The sequence below is a fragment of the Ursus americanus genome, chromosome 19 (assembly GCF_024610735.1).
Source record: "Ursus americanus isolate L20-20 chromosome 19, mUrsAme1.1.p, whole genome shotgun sequence".
NCBI lineage: Eukaryota > Metazoa > Chordata > Mammalia > Carnivora > Ursidae > Ursus > Ursus americanus.
This window is the reverse complement of record NC_142145.1, coordinates 13,672,541-13,693,048: the sequence shown is the minus strand read 5'-3', so window position 1 is coordinate 13,693,048 and position 20,508 is coordinate 13,672,541. Positions and strand designations below refer to the sequence as shown.

Below are 20,508 nucleotides of genomic sequence, written 5' to 3'. Positions count from 1 at the left end.
TCCTAATTAAGGAAGAATATGGGCTAAAAAGATAAGGCTCACATTGATATAATATGGCATTGCAGACAGATGGGTATATTAACCATTTTGCATGAGCCTTAAATATATTAAATTATCACCAGTTCTCAAAGTTTGTGGTTCGAGGACCCTGGGAGAGTCTTTGAGATACTTTCAAAGAGGTCCATGAGGTCCATAATATTTTCATAATATTAAAACATTTTTCTTCTTTTTCTCTGTGTTTACATTTACATTATTGGTGCAAAAGCTATAATGGGCAACAATGCCAGTGCATTAGCCCTGATCAAGGCAGCGACCCCCAAATATACTGATAATGATGTATTCTTCACTGCCATGCACTTAGAAGAAGCCAGTTTCACTTAAAAATAAGCTTGATGAATCAATGAAGTTATTAATTCTACTAAATTTTGACCCTTGAGTATGTGTCTTTTTAATATTTTGTGTGACAAAATGGAAAATACTAATATCAGTCCCTTTTACTGAGGTATCCTGAGGTATAATGGCTATTTCAGGAAAAGCATTTCAAATAGCTTGAGTTGTGAATTGAACTAGCTGCCTTTTTTCATGAGATACTGATTTTACTTGACCAACCACCAACACACAAGCTCTGGTTATTCAGAAATGGGTATTCAGCAAAAATTTTTATGAAAGTGAGTGAAATGAGCCTGTCACTTCAAGGAAAAACAAGTAGATGGCATTTATTGCCAATGATAAAATTGGGACTTTTAAGTGAGAACAAGAATTTTGGAAAATTTATTATCTGCCACTGTTGTTTTCACAGTTTCTAAATATGTAGACACATTTCTGAAATCAGTGGTGATATTAACAAATGTGATTTTTTTGAGATCATAATAAAACCTGTCAATATTGTAGAGCATCTGAGTAAGTCTGGTACAGTGTTTCCCAAATGACCAATGCTGACTGCTCAAAATCACACATGGGTAAAAATAGAGGCAAAGTCCAGGATAGACCAGTGGAATTTTTTTTTTTTTTTTGAAGATTTCATTTATTTATTTGATGAGGCGGGGGGGACAATCAGGGGGAGCGGTAGGCAGAGGGAGAAGCAGACTCCCTGCTGAGCAGGGAGCCCAATGTGGGGCTTGATCTCTTGGATCATGACCCAAGCCAAAGGCAGACACTCAACCCACTGAGCCACCCAGGCTCCCCAAGCAGTGGAATTTAATATGCCAGAGTTTAGAGTTTATTAGCAAGGAGCCGTATCATAGTTTCAGATTCTACATTGCATCTAACCTTTAAGAAACTACCACTTGTCCAGTTTTAGTGTAGAATTAAAATATCTATTCTTATCAGAAAAGACTATTAAAATACTCCCTTTTTCAATTACATGTCTCTGTGGGGCCAGATTTTGTTAAAAACTTCAACTGAAATAGTATATGGTAACAATCGAATGCAGAGCAGGTAAGAAAATCTACCTGTCTGCTTTTAAGTCAGACATTAAAGTGATTTGCAACAAAATTTAAAGCACCGTTCTTCTCACTAATTTTTTTTGTTTAATAAAGTTATTTTCATTAAAATGTTATACATGTTACTAACCTTGAATGATTTTATTGTTGGTTTTAAATTTCTCAGTTTAGTTTCTAATATGATAAATGTCAGTAGATATTACCCACCTAAATAAAAGTTGTTTGCAATGCTCATTCATTTTTAAATAACTAAAGGAATCCTTCGACCAAAAAGATGAGGACCCCTGGACTGTTACGTTCTTTTAGGTATCTTCCCATAGGTCCAGACTTAGATGGGGTAGAGGAATGAGGTGACATCACAGTTATTTTAATTTAAGCAACCTTAGTTTAAAGGAGGACTTGACAAACTACAGCTGAGAGACCAAATCTAGTCCATAGCCTGTTTTTGTAAATGAAATTTTATTGGAACACAACCATACCCATTTGTTTATGTATTGTCTGTGTCTGCTTTTACACTGTAACAGCAGAATTGAGTAGTAGCAACAGAGACCTCATAACCCCCAAAGCCAAAAGTATATACCCTCTGGCCTTTCACAGAAAGTTTGCTGGCCCTTGCCTTAAGTGGTCATTTTTGTAAGATTGTTATTAAAAAGTATATAAAAAATGGAATTGTATAATGCATGAGCTATTTATGTTACATTTACCTGTTAACCTCATATTCTTTGGTGAAGCATGAGAAACCAAGATGACTTAGTTCTGTCTTTTTTAAAAGTAAAATTTATTATTTTTTTATTTCAGAAAAATATAAAGAAAAAAAGACTGTCCATAGTTTCACTTCCAGTAATAATATTTCTTTTTAAGTTTGTTAAAAATAAATTTTCATACAGCATAGAAAAGAACAAAATGGGGGCACCTGGGTGGCTCAGTCATTAAGCGTCTGCCTTCGGCTCAGGGCGTGATCCCGGCATTCTGGGATCAAACGCCACATCAGGCTCCTGTGCTGGGAGCCTGCTTCTTCCTTTCCCAATCCGCCTGTTTGTCTCTCTCTCACTGGCTGTCTCTGCGTCAAATAAATAAATAAATAAATAAATAAATAAATAAAATCTTTAAAAAGAAAAAAAAGAAAAGAACAAAATGAAAATCAAAGACTTTGCTTCTCTGGCCTATCTAGTCATTCCCTCCAAAGATATCCATCTACTGTTAATAGTTTTTAATCAGTTCTTGGAGAAAATAAAAACTTATGCATATACCAGTTTGCATTTTTATATTTGAATTTTTCTTACCCAAAATTAATCATACTGTATATAATATTCTGTATCCCTGACAGTAAGCACTATTGGTAGGTACTTGTGTGAGTATCTGTGTATTTTTAAATTTCTCATGCTATAAAGCCTCCACATTTTGCTTCTTTCAGCATTTGCATTTTTTTATTTTGACAGTGTTAAATTGGCCCCAACCAAGATAGCATGGATTTATACTCCTGTCATCAATACATAGGAGTTCCTGTTTTCCCATACCTTCGCCAGGAATAAAATCCTTTTTAATATTTTCCTATCTTATAGGAGAAAAGTGGTATCTTATTGTTGGGATAAATCATATAGATAGATAAATGTGAATCAGTTTTGAGTATCCCTGTATTTACTGTTCCAAGCAGAGATGAATATCACGTGCACAAAGGGGATAAATAAGCTATTCTACAGTGCCCCGATATTAGAATGTTAAGCAGTATTAATAATAGACTTAATGTTTTCTCCACGGATCTTCACTTGCCTTATATCCCACCACAGTTGCTAACAGTAAAATCTCAGCGTGATCATGGCTTAAATGGAGTAATGCCTCCTGACTTGTTCTGTGGGTTCCCTGTGGCATACTGAAACTGCTGCTGTTGACCTCAGCCCAGACCAATGTGAAGCAAATACCCAGATGAAGTTTATCTCCATCCTGCTGCCGAGGCTGATACCAATCCAGAAGCCCTTTTAAGATCTTCAAGGCAGTTTTTGGGGCAGTTTTTTCCTAAAGGATAAGTAAACAAGGCTGTCCTAAAAGATATATTCACCAACCTAATATGACCAAAATTTGGTAAAATTACATATATTTTTGTTTCTAGGAAAAGCAAAAACTATGTCATTTAAAGACGACTGTTAGACCTTGCTCTGCATACTAAAATCACATTGTAAATTTATGAAAATGGTCACGTCCTCTATCTTTATGGTATTCCAACCATTGGATGTGAAAAGGACCTAAACAAGTTTAGTTTTGAAGAATTTTATAAACTGATCAAATTATTATAATGGTCCAGAGAAGGGAAATAAGGGCAAGAATTTGCATAGTGATAGCTCTTTATTTTACCTTCAGCTATTAATTAGGCTAAAACATTCTTTAACAACAAAAAAATTGTGTGAAATTAAGAGACAACAGTGGTTGACATAATATTAAAGAGTAGCATCTGAGAATAGCAGTGCAGTTCCCTTTTAAGTATTTTTAAAGTTTGCTCTTATATTTTATCATCCTGTTTTTTTATCAGTTCATCAAAAAATAGGAACACCAGGATTTAGAATGTTTCCACACTCCTCCCCCAGACAAATGTTTTTGATTAATGGAGCAATGTTTGTAATCTCTCCTGTTATTAAAACTCTGAAAGCTCTTCTCTGAGTTAAAAACAGGTATTGGTAGAAGAGTCATTGTCCATTTATAAGCAGTGTTGACTTTGTTGATTTGCCAAAAGTGCTTGCTACTATGTGCTGTAGGATTTGAAGGATTTGCACATATTTAGTAGACAGAAAAACATGCTGGAAGATGATTAATACCAAATTCAAGATAGATGTTATCTTTAGAGAGGGAGGGTGGAGGAAGGGGGAGAGGGTGGAGAGAGTCAGACAAGCTATGTCTGTAATGTCTTATGTCTTCGAAAAATGAAGACTTAAACAGCAAAATGTGAATATATTTAATCTGGATTTTGAATATGAAGTTGTCTGTCGTATTATTTTCTATGCTTTTTCTGCTGCTAGTGTAAAATAGTAAAAACATGTTTTTGTTTATTTTCAGAAAGAAATACGTAGCTCCTTGGTTCTCTCAATGTTGCAACAAATGTTAATGGAAGATAAGGCAGATTTAGTAAGAGAAGCTGTGATCAAAAGCCTCGGTATCATTATGGGATACATTGATGATCCAGACAAATATCAACAGGTATGTGTTTCAGAATGAACCCCATTTACTCCATTATAAATTCCAAATAAGTTGATATTCCAGATCTCTGATTCAGCTACCCAGTAATCTGTAGTAGGGATGGCACGTATGTCAGCTTTAACCAGTTGCAGTTGGCTGCCTGGTTTTACTTCTTCAATTCAGAAGAAAGAGTGCAGGATTCATTTACAATCTCTGCCATAGTTTTATGGCAGGAAATTGGCAAAAAGCATGCCCTGTTAACCACCTTTTCTCTTTGGTTTCCACATCGATGGATACATGACATTTTCTTTAAAGAAAATGGGAAGGATAGGATTATGGATGGCTTGCTTTCTTGCTTAAAATGTTTTCTAAGTGTACTGCAGTGTATACTTACTGCTTTTCATTGAGGGTTTTGTTTTGTTTTGTTTTGAAGTTTATTCTTTTAAAAATCTAAATTTTACCTGTTTGTTTTTGGCAGGGTTTTGAATTGTTGCTGTCAGCCTTGGGTGATCCCTCAGAAAGAGTAGTTAGTGCAACACATCAAGTATTTTTACCGGCCTATGCTGCCTGGACTACAGAACTTGGAAATTTACAGTCTCATCTTATACCTACATTGCTGAGCAAGATAGAAAAACTTCTCAGGGTAAATACTTTCTTTATGTATACAGTTTATAGAAATGTAAAAGGTGTGTTCTAAGTCATCTTGGAAGAACGTTGGGGAGCAAAGACAGAAAGTACCACTTAGCTGAACATTCTAATAATTTCCCAGTTAAAGATTTTTATTAGACTGGAGCCAAGAGAGATTTGAGGAAGTTCTGCTTTGGTAAAGCCAGATGAGAAAGGGCATGAAGTAGCACCTTTGTGGAGCTCACTTGTACACTATTCAGAAAGCTAGCTCTACCTTGTCTCTTCTGAAGATTTAAAGATTTTTGGTAACATATCAGCTCCAGTTCCTGGAATGCAGAGATAACTAAATATTAGTCTCTAAAGCTTTCTTACTTACACAATGTCAGAATGCTTTAACTGTGTTTACTTCACTGCAGTAGTTCATTTCCTCACTTCTTAAAATGAATTTTTCCCCCCAGGTAAAAGAAATGAAGAAAAGTTGAAAAAAAGATAGTAACTTACTGATTTAATTTTTGTACTAAAGGTCCCTTTTAGGGTCTAGAAGGAAAACTAACATTTAATGCCTATTATGTGCATTAGGGTAGATACCTTATAAATAAAACATATTATTTCATTCTTATAACTCTTTAAATTGTATTTTGGTTTTGGGGTGGAAACTGAGCATTTAGGGAACCTGCCCAGGGTTTTACAGCTGTCAAATGACGGGTATGGATCACCGATACCAAACTCTTACCCGTTCTATCCCCAAATTTTAAAGAATCTACAAGACTCTTGCATAGTAACTACTCTGTAGACAGTCTTATATGTATCCACATGTATTTATTTAATTTTAAAAATTGGGCTGTTTTTTCTATAAATTTAAAAATGGGTATTAAAAAAATTATAAACAGACAGCTAGATCAAAGTACTCCTTTTTATGAAACCTAGAAATTTTTTAAAGTATTTTTTTTAATGTTTGCATTCCTTCTACCTGAAAATTATCCATACCTTTATTTTTCTTGTTCCATTTCAAAACATGGTTAATTCCATTTTGCTGTTAAACATATCTGCAGTATTCTGCATAGGTAGTAATTCTTCCATGAAGAGATTAACTAATTTAGAAGCTGATAGTATGTAACTCATGTATCTGGTATCTCTGACACAGTTATTTTATAATATAGTAATGACATCTCAAGTGGATTTGAATAGCAGTAAACACTTTTTTGTCTCCAATAATTCTATTTTCTACTTTAACATTTGGTTTCTGTGTACCATACCGATCCTTTTACTCTTTTTTTCTTTCTGTTATTTCTTTCTTTTGTTTCCTCTTGAAATTTTTTCTCCTACATTTCATCTGTGCGTTGAATTATTTTAAAGTGCCTTCAGTGCTGGCAAATACAGATGCCACCAAATCTGTAAAGGGAGATCAGAAGTAGGAGAAGGAAAATAGCAAGTGCTGCTGCTGGTCTAACAGTTGAACATTTAAAATGATTCCTGTGGCTCACTTTAATTTCTTTATCCTGACTTATAAAATTTCAAAGGATAAGATCCTCTTAAAAGAAAAAAAAGCCTGCAAAAAAAGTTTCATACAAATGGAAATGACTGATGTTCACTGTAGTTTTCCATATAAAAATTGTATTACTTATATAGTGCCTTAGTGCTTCTTCACATTTTAAGAGAAATTAAGAAAAGATTCATGGACATCTCCATTAGGTGCTGTGCTACGAGTCTACCATACAGATCCTTAAATGTTTTATTCATTGCCACAGAAAGGAAGAGCATTATAAATACCTAATTTCAGAAAACTAAAACTAGCTTCCACCTCCTTATGTTTCAGGAAGGAGAGCACGGGCTGGATGAACATAAGCTCCACATGTATCTTTCTGCTTTGCAGTCCTTGATCCCATCTCTCTTTGCATTAGTGCTGCAGAATGCACCTTTCTCCAGCAAAGCCAAGCTTCATGGTGAAGTGCCACAGATAGAAGGTACTGAACTTGAAATATGGAAGGAAGATGTAGAATATTAGCAGCTTAGCTTCCCAAAGAATTGTTTTTGTTTAAACTTCTAAAAATTAGTTTATATGACAGCATAATTACTAAAATATACGTGTGGAATCTTGTGATCATAGATTGTATGATAGCTGAGTTAAACGTGGCTTCATCTTTTATGAATAAGCCTCATGGTATTATTTTATAATATTTGCACTTTCTTTCCATTCTTAATTTGTAGTCTTTTTATAACCTTTTTTTTCCAGTGGCTGAAGTAAGTTTTCTTTCATTAATAGAGCTGAATCAATGAAAAGATCACTGAGTAGCTACTAGTACCAGTTTATGAAGCTTGTCATTTCCATCTTTATATTTTTTTCTCCCCCATCTGTTTCATCTTACTTTCAATAGGGGAAGGTAAATGTAATTACTCTTTTCTACTTGTCCCTGACAGGAATATAAGCATTTGTAGCAGATTTTTTTTTTCTCCAAAGAAGGAATGTGTCTTAGTTTCAGAAATAGTGACATTGATAGCAAAAGCCAATATTCTCTTCTCTCAGTGTCCCCCAAACTAGTAAGTGACTTTTGATCCATGGCACTTAGCAACCCCACTGCACCCAGCCCCCAGGATACATGGCTGTAAACCAGCTATTACTGTGTATAAGATCCCTTTGCAACTTCTTCAGATTTGTGAAATTGTCCATGTCTCTTACTGGCTTCTGATAGACAAAAGAATGATAACATTGAGAACATCAACAGACACTTAATGTTTTTAGAATTGCAGTTTTCATATAGAGTAAACGGTGGGCTACCTTTAATCTTTGGGATATGAAGCCGTGTCCAAGAAAACACAAAGCACAGAATAAAAATGGTATATATTGTTTGAATGTCTGTTTTACTGGACAAATTGAGAATGGATGGAGTAGAGTTAATTTGACATTTTAAAATATTATTGAGGAGAAGGAAAATTCAGACTTTTTTTTTTTTTTTAAGATTTTATTTATTTATTTGACAGAGATAGAGACAGCCAGCGAGAGAGGGAACACAAGCAGGGGGAGTGGGAGAGGAAGAAGCAGGGTCATAGCGGAGGAACCTGATGTGGGGCTCGATCCCACAACGCCGGGATCACGCCCTGAGCCGAAGGCAGACGCTTAACCGCTGTGCCACCCAGGCGCCCCGAAAATTCAGACTTTTAAGAAAAGTCTTCCTAAAGCATTCACAGCCGTCTGCTTCAGGTTCTACCCTTCCGTGTATTAAGGTTCCTCATCTGCCTAGGGGCTTTCCTATCTTTCTAATTCCCTCTTTTTCTCTTTCTGTCTTGCCATATCGGTTTGCTAGGGCTGCCTTAACAAAATACCACAAACTGAAATTTATTGTCTTGCAGTTCTGAAAGGTAGAGGCTTCAGATCAGGGCGTCAGCAGGGTTGGTTCCTTCTGATGGCTCTGAGGAAAAAGCTGTTCCACGCCTCCCTCCCCACTTCTGTGGTTTGCTGGCAATCTTTGTCATGCCTTGGCTTATAGATGCATCACCCCAATCTCTGCCTTCATTTTCACATTCCATTCTTCCTCTGTGTGTGTCTATCTCTATGTCCAAATTTTCCCCTGTTATAAGATCAGTCATATTGGACTCAAGGCCCACCTGACTCCAGTATGACTTCATATTTATCTAGTTCTATCTGCAGCAACACTATTTCCAAATAAGGTCACATTCTGAGGGTCTAGGGATTAGGACTTCAACGTAGGAATTTTAAGCAGGGGCGGAGGGGGGTGGTTCATAGTTCCACCTATAACATTTGCTATCATCCGTTCATTCATGTATTTAACAAATAATTCTTGAATGTTACCTGTTGCCAACCATGTGCTGGAGAGTAGATGAGAATTGTCAAAACAACTGCTTTAACGTCCTGAATATATTTCTTCTAGCGTTTATGTGACCTTTTCTTGTGATTATGTCATTATGCCAAAAACAATCTTTTCTTTTTAACTCACACAGATATTTTTATTACCAACTTATTCTACAGCATTAGCTATTATTTATGTCAGGCACTATTTTAAACACTTGGGATCATTCATTAATAAAATACACACAACTTTCTGCCATCGTGGAGCTTACATTCTAGTGAGAGGGGAAACACATTAGAGTCATAACAACTGTTATTTTGCTGGATAATTGTGGTTATTTTGTTGACAATAAAATCCTGGTGTTTTGCCAGCCTGTTAAAATGGCATTCTCAGGACCTTTCTATATTGTTGTAAGTTAGATGCTCATATTTTTTTAAATGCTATCAAATAGAATAAAGTTTTTGAGACTCTTGAACCATTCTGATTACTTATCTATAATAACTGAGTTATCCAAGTAATTGCTTATTTCTTGACATTATTTTGCTTCTGTTGGACTTACCTTTAAATCCTTTTAGACCTCACTTTCCCTGTAGTTAATTTTGACATATCTATTTCACTTTAAACTGTTACATTATTTTTCAATAATTTGTTAGTATTTTTGAAGGAATAATATTCATTCTATCATAATATAGCAGATTATGACAAGTATGATATAACACTGTTTGAAACTATATCAGAGATGCTTTGACATGATATATTTTTATATGAACTACAAATATCCTTCACAATCCAAATCTGTTTGACTCATGGGTTGAGATTCAGTGAGAATTCAAGCAGAAACCCCGGATAGTGAGAAATACCATGTTACTCAAACTCATTTGTTGGTTGGTATATTATGATAGCAAATAGGGGAGTTTGGTTAGTAAGGGATGACCTTTATCTGTCCTTAATATATTGTTAAAAGCCTTGGGCAGCATAGAAAGGCAATAACATCTTAATTTTGTCTTTGAACATTTTTTAAATTATGTGTATTTCATGTTTTCTTAAGCTTATTAATAATTATTAAGTATAATAATTATTAAAACATTAATGTGTTTTGAGACAATTCTGTATATTTGTTTGTGTCTTTTTAGGATGTTAGCCTCTATACAGAAGTTGTTAGGCAATTAGGAGTTTCTGACTAATAGTTAATGAGTCATTGGCATGCGTATTCATTTAATAGCCATCAAGAAGTGTTCTCTTAGTAAGCTGGGATCTCAGGTTATGATCTATAGGATCGTAAGTTTTATTGATATGTTTGCAAATTTAAAATATGCTAGTTATATCTTCATGTTTTATTTATATAATTTTAAAAGTCCTTCAGTTTTCCCCCCAAATTTTTAAAGTGTATACTTGGGACCCTGGTTACAGTATTTATACAATATTTTGCCTTATCTTTCTGGTCACTGGTTTTAACATTTTATATTAAGTTAATGTTTATTAAACTGTGGAAATTTTTTTTAATTAAGTACTTAATACTTGAGATTAAATACTTAAGAAACCTGTTCAGCTCAAGCTTTAATGTATTTTGTATCATTATTCTCTGGTATTTATTATTCTCTGGTATTCATGTTAATCTATTAGTTTCTTACTACCTGAAGGAAACATATTTATCTTATTTACTATTTCATTGTTTAAACAGTCTGGTAGAATTACAAGTATTTCTATTTTTTTTAATCAAATTCAAATACATACGTTAGCTAACATCTTTGGGCCAGTTTCAATTTAACCTAAATGAAATTTTACTCTTCATTAGCAAACTATTTCATTACAGTATTTGTTTATTAGCTGTTTAGTCTCATAAAATCTTAATTTTTGAGATTTGTTAAATTCGTTCACATGTGACAAGAATTTGTTTCGTTTTTTTTTTCTTAAAATTATTTGATTAATGTTTCAGTTTTATATTTAAAAGTTTATAATAAGCTGGGGCGCGCCTGGGTGGCTCGATTAGTTGGGCGTCCAACTCTTGATCTCCGCTCAGGTCTTAATCTCAGGGTCATGGGTTCAAGCCCCGCACTGGGCTCTCATGCTGGGCATGGAGCCTACTTAAAAAAATAAAATAAAATAAAATAAAATAAAATATATAATAAGCTAATTAAATATCAGGAGGCAGAATCTTAGTTTCCTTTTGACAGAACAGCTAATTTCTGTTTTTCACATGATTTATTTTGCTTCTATTGTTTATAGTGACTAGATTCCCTCGGCCTATGTCGCCTCTTCAAGATGTGTCTACTATAATTGGAAGTCGTGAGCAATTGGCAGTGCTACTACAACTTTATGATTACCAGCTGGAACACGAGGGTACAACAGGCTGGGAGACTTTACTATGGGTTGTCAATCAATTGTAAGTTACTGCCTCCATATTCATTTGCTACACCTCTATTAGTTGAATGGAAGATAGCTCACTGTGTTTAGCCTTAGCACTGAAGGACAAAATATAAAAAATATAACAAAACCTAAGTTGGCATTATCAGTGGTAAACTTCTTTAGGAGAGGAGATTTATACCACTGGATCTGTAGTTATTTATCTATGTGGATGGTGCTGCTGTATTATGTCAGAACGACCTGTCTGCTACCTCGTTGTTGTCTAATAGTGGTGATGAATTTTGATCCGGATTCTCATTTTTGAAGCTAAAATGGATGCCATGTTAGCAAGCTCTTATGTGAAGCGTCAAATCCAGTGATTTGTGTCTCATTAACTCCATAATTAGAACACTACCATTAAGTTTCCATATATTTTATGGCAAGCAGTTAAAATATGGAAGTTTATAGAATAGAATATAGACTTAAAACCTTTCAAAGCATCTCAAACCACTCCTTTGATTTGCAGTTTTGCTGGCTATGAAAAGCAAAACAATGATCACCTGGGTGACTCAGTCATTTAAGCGTCTGACTCTTGATCTCAGCCTCAGGTCTTGATCTCAGGGTTGTAAGTTCAAGCCCCACGTTGGGCTCCATGCTGGGCATGGAGCCTACTGTAAAAAAAGAAAAGAAAAGAAAAGCAAAACAAGAGGTTGTTAGATTTGCATTGTTTCAGAAATTGGCAAGGAAACAGTAATTTATATGTATCCCCTGCCTATTTTTCTTTCCTTTCACATTTAGGTTGCCACAACTTATAGAAATAGTTGGCAAAATTAATGTTACTTCAACTGCCTGTGTCCATGAATTCTCCAGATTTTTCTGGCGCCTTTGCCGGACATTTGGCAAAATTTTTACAAACACTAAGGTAAAAACTTGTATTCCGTGTTTTCTTATGTGCAAGAGATACAGAAATGTAATGTGTTAATTAATGCTGTAACAGTAAATAAAAGCATGAGCCTTTCCTTTAGTCTAATTATCTTTTAATATCTTAGAAAACTGTGATAGTAAAAGAAAATTCTAGTCAGTAATATTCCTATTTTTATTGGTTTTCAGATGATTTAGCCTAAACTTAGTTGTATCCGGATTTGGATATAATATCTACTCACTGTGGATATCTTGAAGGTTTCCAGCATAGGCAGTATCAGTTAGGGAACTCGACTGCAATTCTTTGATGTGCTTCTCCTGCTTTACCATCTACCCCAGATTCAGGGGGTGGCTGTTTGCTTTGGTCAAAACCTCAGACGATGGTGGAACCAAAGTAGCTTATACAGAAGACTTGCTACAAGGATACCAGCTCTTAGAGTAGCGTGGACATTTGAGATTAATGCTGCATCTTTCAGTCACTACCAAAGCTATTATTTATCACATTTACACATCCAGGTTATTTTATAGTTTTAGACAATTAAAACTGGAATGTCCTTAGATCCCAATTTCCTCTTAAATCTATTTGTCTTGCTCACATATTGTTAAGCCAGTTCTTTAGAGACCTAATCAAAACATAAAAAGATACAGTTGCTATAATCAGATGCTAATCAAGACATTTAAAAGGTGAGAATTTCATGCAGCTCTTTACTATTAACTATTATTTTACTCTGTAGTTGCTGAAACATTTAAAGTAAAATAGTTTGGTGTAGCAGACTGGGCAAAATTCAGAAAATGGGTTATAATGTTATTATATTTGTGACCTATAATAAATAATTAAGTTGATTGGGCATGTGTGAAATTAAGAAGTCACTTCAGTGTCTTTGTGTTCTCTAAGTATGATTCTGTAGATTAATCTTTTAACAGGGGTCTTCACCGCAGTTTAAGTTGGATATGTAAGTTGTTATGCCCGATGTGCCGATAGGAGGGCAAAAACCAGACCTTGATGCCACTGTAGAAGAAACACGGTCATTTTACAGTTTTCACCAACATCTAATTATTAAATATAATTTGATTTTATGTTATCAACATTGGCAAGCAAAATGTTCAACATCGCAAAAAAAATAGCTATTATTAAAAAAAAAGAAAGAAAAGAAAAAGAAGTAAGTAGGAGTCAGCTTTAGCATTTAGCAGTAAGTGGTTGGCTTCAGTGGCCTGAAATCTGAAGTTTGTGGTAATGTAATAAAAATTTGAAATAAGGATTTACTCTAACTTAAAAAATTATAATTAAATTCTGTATTTGATGTTTAAATTTATATTTTAGGGAAGTTAAAATAAAATCTAAGCAGATAGATAGTACATGATGAATGTGTTATCTATTGAATACATTAAATGAATGGAATTTCCTTTTCATTCCTTTTAAATAAGCAAATTTTTAAAAAATAATTCTAATCATGCAATAATATTTACCTAAATAATCTTTCTATCATCAAATTCAGTTTTAGGAGAAAGTAATAAAGTAATTTCAAGCACTGAAAATCATCTTGGAAATTATTTTTAATTTAGTGAAGGAAACCAAAGCCCTTGAGAAAATACTTACTGACTTGAATTGATTTTGAAAATACTTTCTCTCTAAAGGTGTTTTCAGTAACTTGACTCTTATTTTATTCTAAGCCTCTTAAAAATTGTTATATTTATGACCACTCTAATGGTCTGTAAAGCAAAATTAATAAATAAATAGTAGCAGTAGTAGTAAACATTTTATTTATTTAATCATCATTTGATCCATTGGACCTAAAACTTTTTGTATCTTTTCTTTGGGTTGCTTAGGTAAAACCTCAGTTCCAGGAGATTTTAAGACTGTCTGAAGAAAACATTGGTAAGTTCATTGTTATTGCTTCTAAAAACAATTGAATCTCTTCACTCAGGAAAAATACTGTATTCGTTATATGCAAATTGTATAAATGAACTAGCAAGTACATGTGAGAAGGAAAATTTATTTCTTGGTTTTATAATTGTCACATCTCATCTCTTTCCTATGAGATTGTAGTGAGATTAATCTTTGTTAATTTGATTATAAATATCTACCTTCCCTGTAATCAAATTGACCTAAGGCTGAGTTTCTCAAACTGAGTACTTGTACACTTGTAGGTTTGAAATGGTATATTCAAGATACTGAAAATTATAAAATAAAGGGCCTCTAATTAATTATTAGTTATTTAAAACTTTTAAAAATAAAACATACAGTGGAAGAGAATATAAGGTATGCATATACATTATTTTTGAAGATTCAATTATTTATTTGACAGAGAGAGAGGGAGAAGCAGGCTCCCCGCTGAGCAGAGAGCCTGATGCGGGGCTCAGTCCCAGGACCCTGAGATCATGACCCAAGCCCAAGGCAGATGCTTAACCAACTGAGCCACCCAGGCGTCCCATGCATATACATTTTTAAAATGAAACTACATGCTTGAATGGGGAGTTCCAGCCCCTCTGTTGATCGTTTTCACTCATCTGTCTTAAGAAATCTAATTATAGCACCATTGGTCTAAGACCTCATTTCTGTGTCTTTCTTATATCCCTGTGTATTTTTCTAGTTTCTAGGAATAAATCATGGAAAATGTTAGAGGGCAAAATGTATAGCCTCCCTCTTTTTTTTTTTTTTTTTTAACTTGGTTGATTTGGGATATATAGATAATTCTTATCTCAGTCCAGTCCTACCTTAGTGATTTGATTTGAGTGATCTAGAAAACTCCTTCTGGGGCTGTCCTCAGACATAGAGAATGAATACATAAAAATCTTTTTCTTTTAAGTCTGAAACATGATGAGATTTTTTTTGACAAATGCTTCCCAAAATATATATTTTATATTTTAAAGGGTTAATATTTGGAATGCCTAATATTTGTTATTATCTGTTTAGTTATTAATTCTCATGATAAATTAGTGAAGAATATTTAGATATTTTAGAAACTGACAGCTTTTATAATTATTCAGTTAGCTCTGAATGTTTAGCTGTTCATGTAGGAAGAGATTATTAATCCTTGTATATACAATTTTGACGTATGTTCCTAACGTCAGATTTAAGGAAATACCATAGCCACACTCAGCCAATATCAGTATTGGCTGATAACATAGCCACAGTCAGCCAATATCAGTATTCCTCCCAAAGAAAAAAAATTACTCTTATCAAGAGAATAAACAAACCTCAAATACTAATTGATGTGAAAATGGAACTTTCTATTTTGTTATAATTCCTTCAGGGCAGTTAGTTAAATTTCTTTATGTACTACTTTCTGAAAAGAATTTGGAACCATATAAAGAAAAGATAAAGTAATAAATAATTTGCAATTTATTTTGCATAAAATTTGTATTTGCATAAAAGCAAATACAAAGCACTTAAAACAGTGCCTAAGGAACAATAAGCAAGAGGTGTTGGTGCTATAAATAATGTCATATCATCTCTAGAGTTGCTTTTTTGAAATCATCGACAGGTGATTTTATCTCTTATTTTACAGTAGTCACACAGGGTACTCTCCTGGGGTTAAATGCTTTCCTCTCTTCCACTGCTTTACTTAGCCTGAATTTTCCCATTAAAAATAATTAGGGTTATCTGGCTGAAAAATCTCTATAGAGAATGAAGGAGGAGCTCTGGAACCAGACTAGTACTGGAAACTAGGTAGTATCTCATATCTAGAAGCAGATTAAATAATATATATCTAGTTGACTCCTTTTCCCTAAGTGCCTTTACGTTTTACTGAATACTGTAAATTGAAAGTATAAAAATTTAAGAAGACGTGCTTATACGGCCTGGCACTTGGGAGACTTCAAGAAAGCTCTGATTTCTGAGTATGGAAGTGGAAGTATAGCATCTCATTTTGGTTATTAAAGTTCTTTCCCATCTATCAAAAATGTTTATGCTAATGGCTTTTTAAAAAGTATTAAGTTGTATTTTTATAGCAACCATTGGATATATCTTTTAATCAAAATTATTTTCCAAAGGGGTGCCTGGGTGGCTCAGTCGTTAAGCGTCTGCCTTCGGCTCAGGGCGTGATCCCGGCGTTCTGGGATCGAGCCCCACATCAGGCTCCTCTGCTGGGAGCCTGCTTCTTCGTCTCCCACTCGCCCTGCTGTGTTCCCTTTCTCGCTGGCTGTCTCTCTCTCTGTCAAATAAATAAATAAAATCTTTAAAAAAAAAATTATTTTCCAAAGTAATGACAATATTTATGCATAAACCTCCTAGCCAGTGGGAATTTTAAGTATAATTTGCGTTGTGACTTTTTGCTTTGTTTAAAATGTACTCAGATTTTCAAAATTATTTTAATGATTTTAGATTCCTCAGCAGGAAATGGGGTCCTCACTAAAGCTACCGTCCCCATTTATGCAACAGGAGTCCTTACGTGTTATATTCAGGTAAGGGAAAAATCCTTTTACTAGAAAATGTAAAAGCACTTTCTATTTAGAAAGATACTTAACATTATGCCTTTTTAATGTGTGTACAAGTGAAAATGGTACCCATAAAGAAAAACAAAATTTATGTCTTTGTCTTATTCAATAAGTAATTTATAGTGGAGAGCATATTTGAATAAGTCTCCAAGTAAAATCGCCATTGAACAAATATGTTTAGAGATGGTGTACTTCTTGATATTTTGTTGGAATGTTAGATTGCACTTACTTAGCAAAGTTTCATTGTGTTTCATAATTAATTTTTCATAAATAAACAAACAAAGCACATGTATTAGGTGGAGCAAACAATGAAATGCTGTAGAATACTGTACTCTGTCATCATTTTTAGCAAAGTATCTTTTAATAATACTTTATTTTTCTTAATTGTTACTACATAGTAAATTAACCAAAAATGTAATGGCTTTTTATAACCCTTTAATTTGCTCTTGGGCTTTGCTTAGCTTGGCCTCTCCTTTGTGGCCTTGCTGGTGGTCATTCATGTTGTCACATTCAACTTTTTGGTTGGAAGGGAGGTCAGCTAGGGTGACCAAGCTTCAGTCTCCATGTAGTCTTAGGGCTCCTCTCTCTCCATGGGACCTCTGGAGCTGCAGAGCCAGACTTAATACATGGTGGCTCAGGGCTCCTAAAAGCACAAAAGCAGTATCTGCTAGGCTAAGGCTTAGGCCTGGAATCAGCACATCACTTCTGTTGCCTTCTCTTGATTATAGCAAGTTACAGGCCCAGCCCAGATTGAAGAGGAGGGAACTAAACAAGGGCGTGAACCAGGAGGTGTGGTTCATTGGGGGTCAACAGTATAACAGACTACCACACTCAAGTTAACCTTATTTTAAGGAAATAATATGATGTCATAGTAAGGTATATCAGTCATTTTTAAGTGTGATGTAAGATGAAAGTATGGATTGAGGATAAAGCATTTTTAGAAATTAGAATGTGAGGGGCACCTGGCTGGCTCAGTCAGTAGAGCATGTGACTCTTGATCTAAGGGTCATGAGTTCAAGCCCCACATTGGATGTAGAGATTACTTAAAAAAAAAATTAAAAAATAAATAGAAATCGGAGTGTAAGAATAAAAAAGGAAGACCTTTTTTTCTGAGTTTTCCCCCATTAATACCTAAGATTTCTTTTGCCCTTTGAAATCAAACTATAACAATTCATATTTATTGCACTCTTCTTCCAAAACAGATGTGAGCCATCTTACAATTTTAAAATATAATCCTACAGTATCACATACCTTCTGTTAAAGTAGCACAGTATTCCTTTGAACTTTTCTTTTCTACACTAGTTTCAAAGACTGCCTTGTAATATGAACATACACAAAATATCCCTGTGTGCAGGATATTTAAGTCATGTAACATTAATAGTTTGTCTGTATTTTTGTTCTTAAACTCGTGGGGATTAAATCCCAGCATATTGCCAGGCACGATAGTATGGATACCATTTTCTACTCTTTTTAATTGTGAAAGCTGTACCAGCATAATAGCAATTGTGATGTCAGTTTTTTTCTCTCTTTAACCTCTGGAAGTTTGGTTATTAGTATGTTGATTTTGACAATAAATAGTATTTTAAAGCATCATAAAGTACCAAATACAGGGTTTGCCTTATATTAAGCCCTCAGATTTGTCAAATAAATGAAAAAGTCTGTGAGTCACTGTGTAAAATTCAGATACTTAAAGAGATAAGAACTTCTCAACTAGTTACAAAAAGTGAACTGCAGTAGCTATCAGAGATTGCCGGTGTTATTTGTTTTAGGAAGCACATACCAGCAGTTCATATTTTTCTTACTAAACAAAATTTTCTTTTTTTTTTTTTTTTAAGATTTTATTTATTTATTCGACAGAGATAGAGACAGCCAGTGAGAGAGGGAACACAAGCAGGGGGAGTGGGAGAGGAAGAAGCAGGCTCATAGCAGAAGAGCCTGATGTGGGGCTCGATCCCATAACGTCGGGATCACGCCCTGAGCCGAAGGCAGACGCTCAACCGCTGTGCCACCCAGGCGCCCCTCTAAACAAAATTTTCTATTAGGGCATGTCACTGTCCTGTTTGCTTTGGTAAACAAAAACTATTTTGACTCAAATACATTTTTTGTCTTGAGATTCTGAAAATGAGAAATAGGATTATACTAAAATTTCAAGTCAGAAGAATCTGTGCTCATTTAGGAGTATATTTCATACCCCTTATTTCACACTTTAGGTTTTTCAGATTTACAGTTTGTTTTCCAATTTTTTTGTATACTTTTTTTGTGTTTGTATACTTTTTTTGTGTTTGATATAGTAGGCAGCTAAAATTGGGTGAAATCTCTATTCCAGTGTTGCTCTGATGCTGGTGTGTCAGTGTCCTAAGCTTTATGTTAAGTACACTGTCGTGTTCTAAAATCATTACTTTTGTCAATCCTTTATTCATGCTAAGTAAACCTTATTATGTAGAAAAAAATGGTAGGTAGCAATCCAGTATTCTTCATAGATCTATTTATTAATATTCAGAAGCTGTTTATTATTGACCTAAATATCCCTAATAACAAAAAACTTGACTCTAATTTATTATATATTTATTTCTTGATAGAATGTCAGATTCTCTTCTTCTATAGATTCAGGTTAATTTAACATACAGTTATTTTTTTAATGTTCCTAATTTAGCAGATATTTTTTAATAAGTTTCTTAAATAAAGTTTCTTTTATTAACAATTTCTTAATAGAACACAATATAAGATAAAAACTTTTCTGATTATGAAAATAATGGTTTGTTAAAGAAAGTTTGAAAGTATAGGTTATTTTTTAAACAAGGTTGTGACTATTTCTTTTAAGAACACAGTAGTCTGTATTTCAACAAGCATGTAGGGTCTGATCACTAAGACATTGCAAAGATAATTTTTTGGAAATGGAGTTTCTGTTAGGGGGATAACTTTTACTAGTTTGTATTTAAGTAGTGTCAAAATTAATTAGAACTAAAATTGGTAATAATAAATTTTGATAGAAGAATATGCCTTTTTATGTTCTAAACCAGGACTGTCTAATAAAATTTTCTGCAACAGCAGACATAATCTATATCTGAGCTCTCCAATAAGGAAGTCACTAGCCACACGTGGCTATTAAGTACTTGAATGGTAGCTAGTGCTACTAAGAAACTGAATCTTTTATTGTACTTAATTTTTAATCTAAATTTAAATATTATAAATAATAACATATCGTGAGTGGCTACCATATCAGACAGCACGGTCTAAATCTATGAATCAAGATAGTCTTTGTTCTCATACCATTGTGGTCATAGATATGCTTAATAAATATCTCTGATTAAAATGCTTCTAAGACTGGATATTTCCCCATATTTGATAAAATTTTCTAATTACAGTTAGGAAATTATTATTTTAGGTCTACTTAATTGCTTAGAAATTCATTATCAGTCTTTATCCTCTGTAGGAAGAAGACCGAAAACTGTTAGTTGGATTCTTAGAAGATGTAATGACCCTGCTTTCATTATCTCATGCTCCTCTCGATAGCCTGAAGGCTTCTTTTGTGGAACTGGGGTAAAAATAATAGCTTATAGTTTTTTTTTTTAACTCATATAAAGTTTTTTTTAACTCATACAAAGTTTTTTTTAATAATTTTTTATTATGTTAGTCACCATACAGTACATCCATAGTTTTTGATGTAAAGTTCCATGATTCATTACTTGTGTATAACACCCAGTGCACCATGCAATATGTGCCCTCCTTAATACCCATCACCGGCCAAATTGGATTTATAGAATACA

The 20,508-nt window shown here is 34.0% G+C and overlaps 1 protein-coding gene across 8 annotated transcripts in view; it reads left to right on the top strand.

The window, feature by feature from the left end:
* The window catches only part of RELCH (RAB11 binding and LisH domain, coiled-coil and HEAT repeat containing), a 115,108-nt gene that overhangs the window by 57,806 nt on the left and 36,794 nt on the right, over positions 1-20,508 (top strand). For 7 of the 8 annotated variants that reach the window (XR_015727584.1, XM_087869769.1, XM_087869768.1 and 4 more), the window contains 8 exons: positions 4,488-4,628; positions 5,086-5,250; positions 7,051-7,198; positions 11,267-11,423; positions 12,182-12,305; positions 14,132-14,180; positions 16,629-16,708; positions 20,175-20,281. Coding sequence is in view for 7 of the 8 variants with exons in the window: in XM_087869769.1 (XP_087725895.1) it covers positions 4,488-4,628; positions 5,086-5,250; positions 7,051-7,198; positions 11,267-11,423; positions 12,182-12,305; positions 14,132-14,180; positions 16,629-16,708; positions 20,175-20,281 (971 nt within the window). In the remaining variant the exon portion in view is untranslated. The remainder of the gene's footprint in view (positions 1-4,487; positions 4,629-5,085; positions 5,251-7,050; positions 7,199-11,266; positions 11,424-12,181; positions 12,306-14,131; positions 14,181-16,628; positions 16,709-20,174; positions 20,282-20,508) is intronic. The other variant, XM_087869767.1, reaches the window with a different exon arrangement.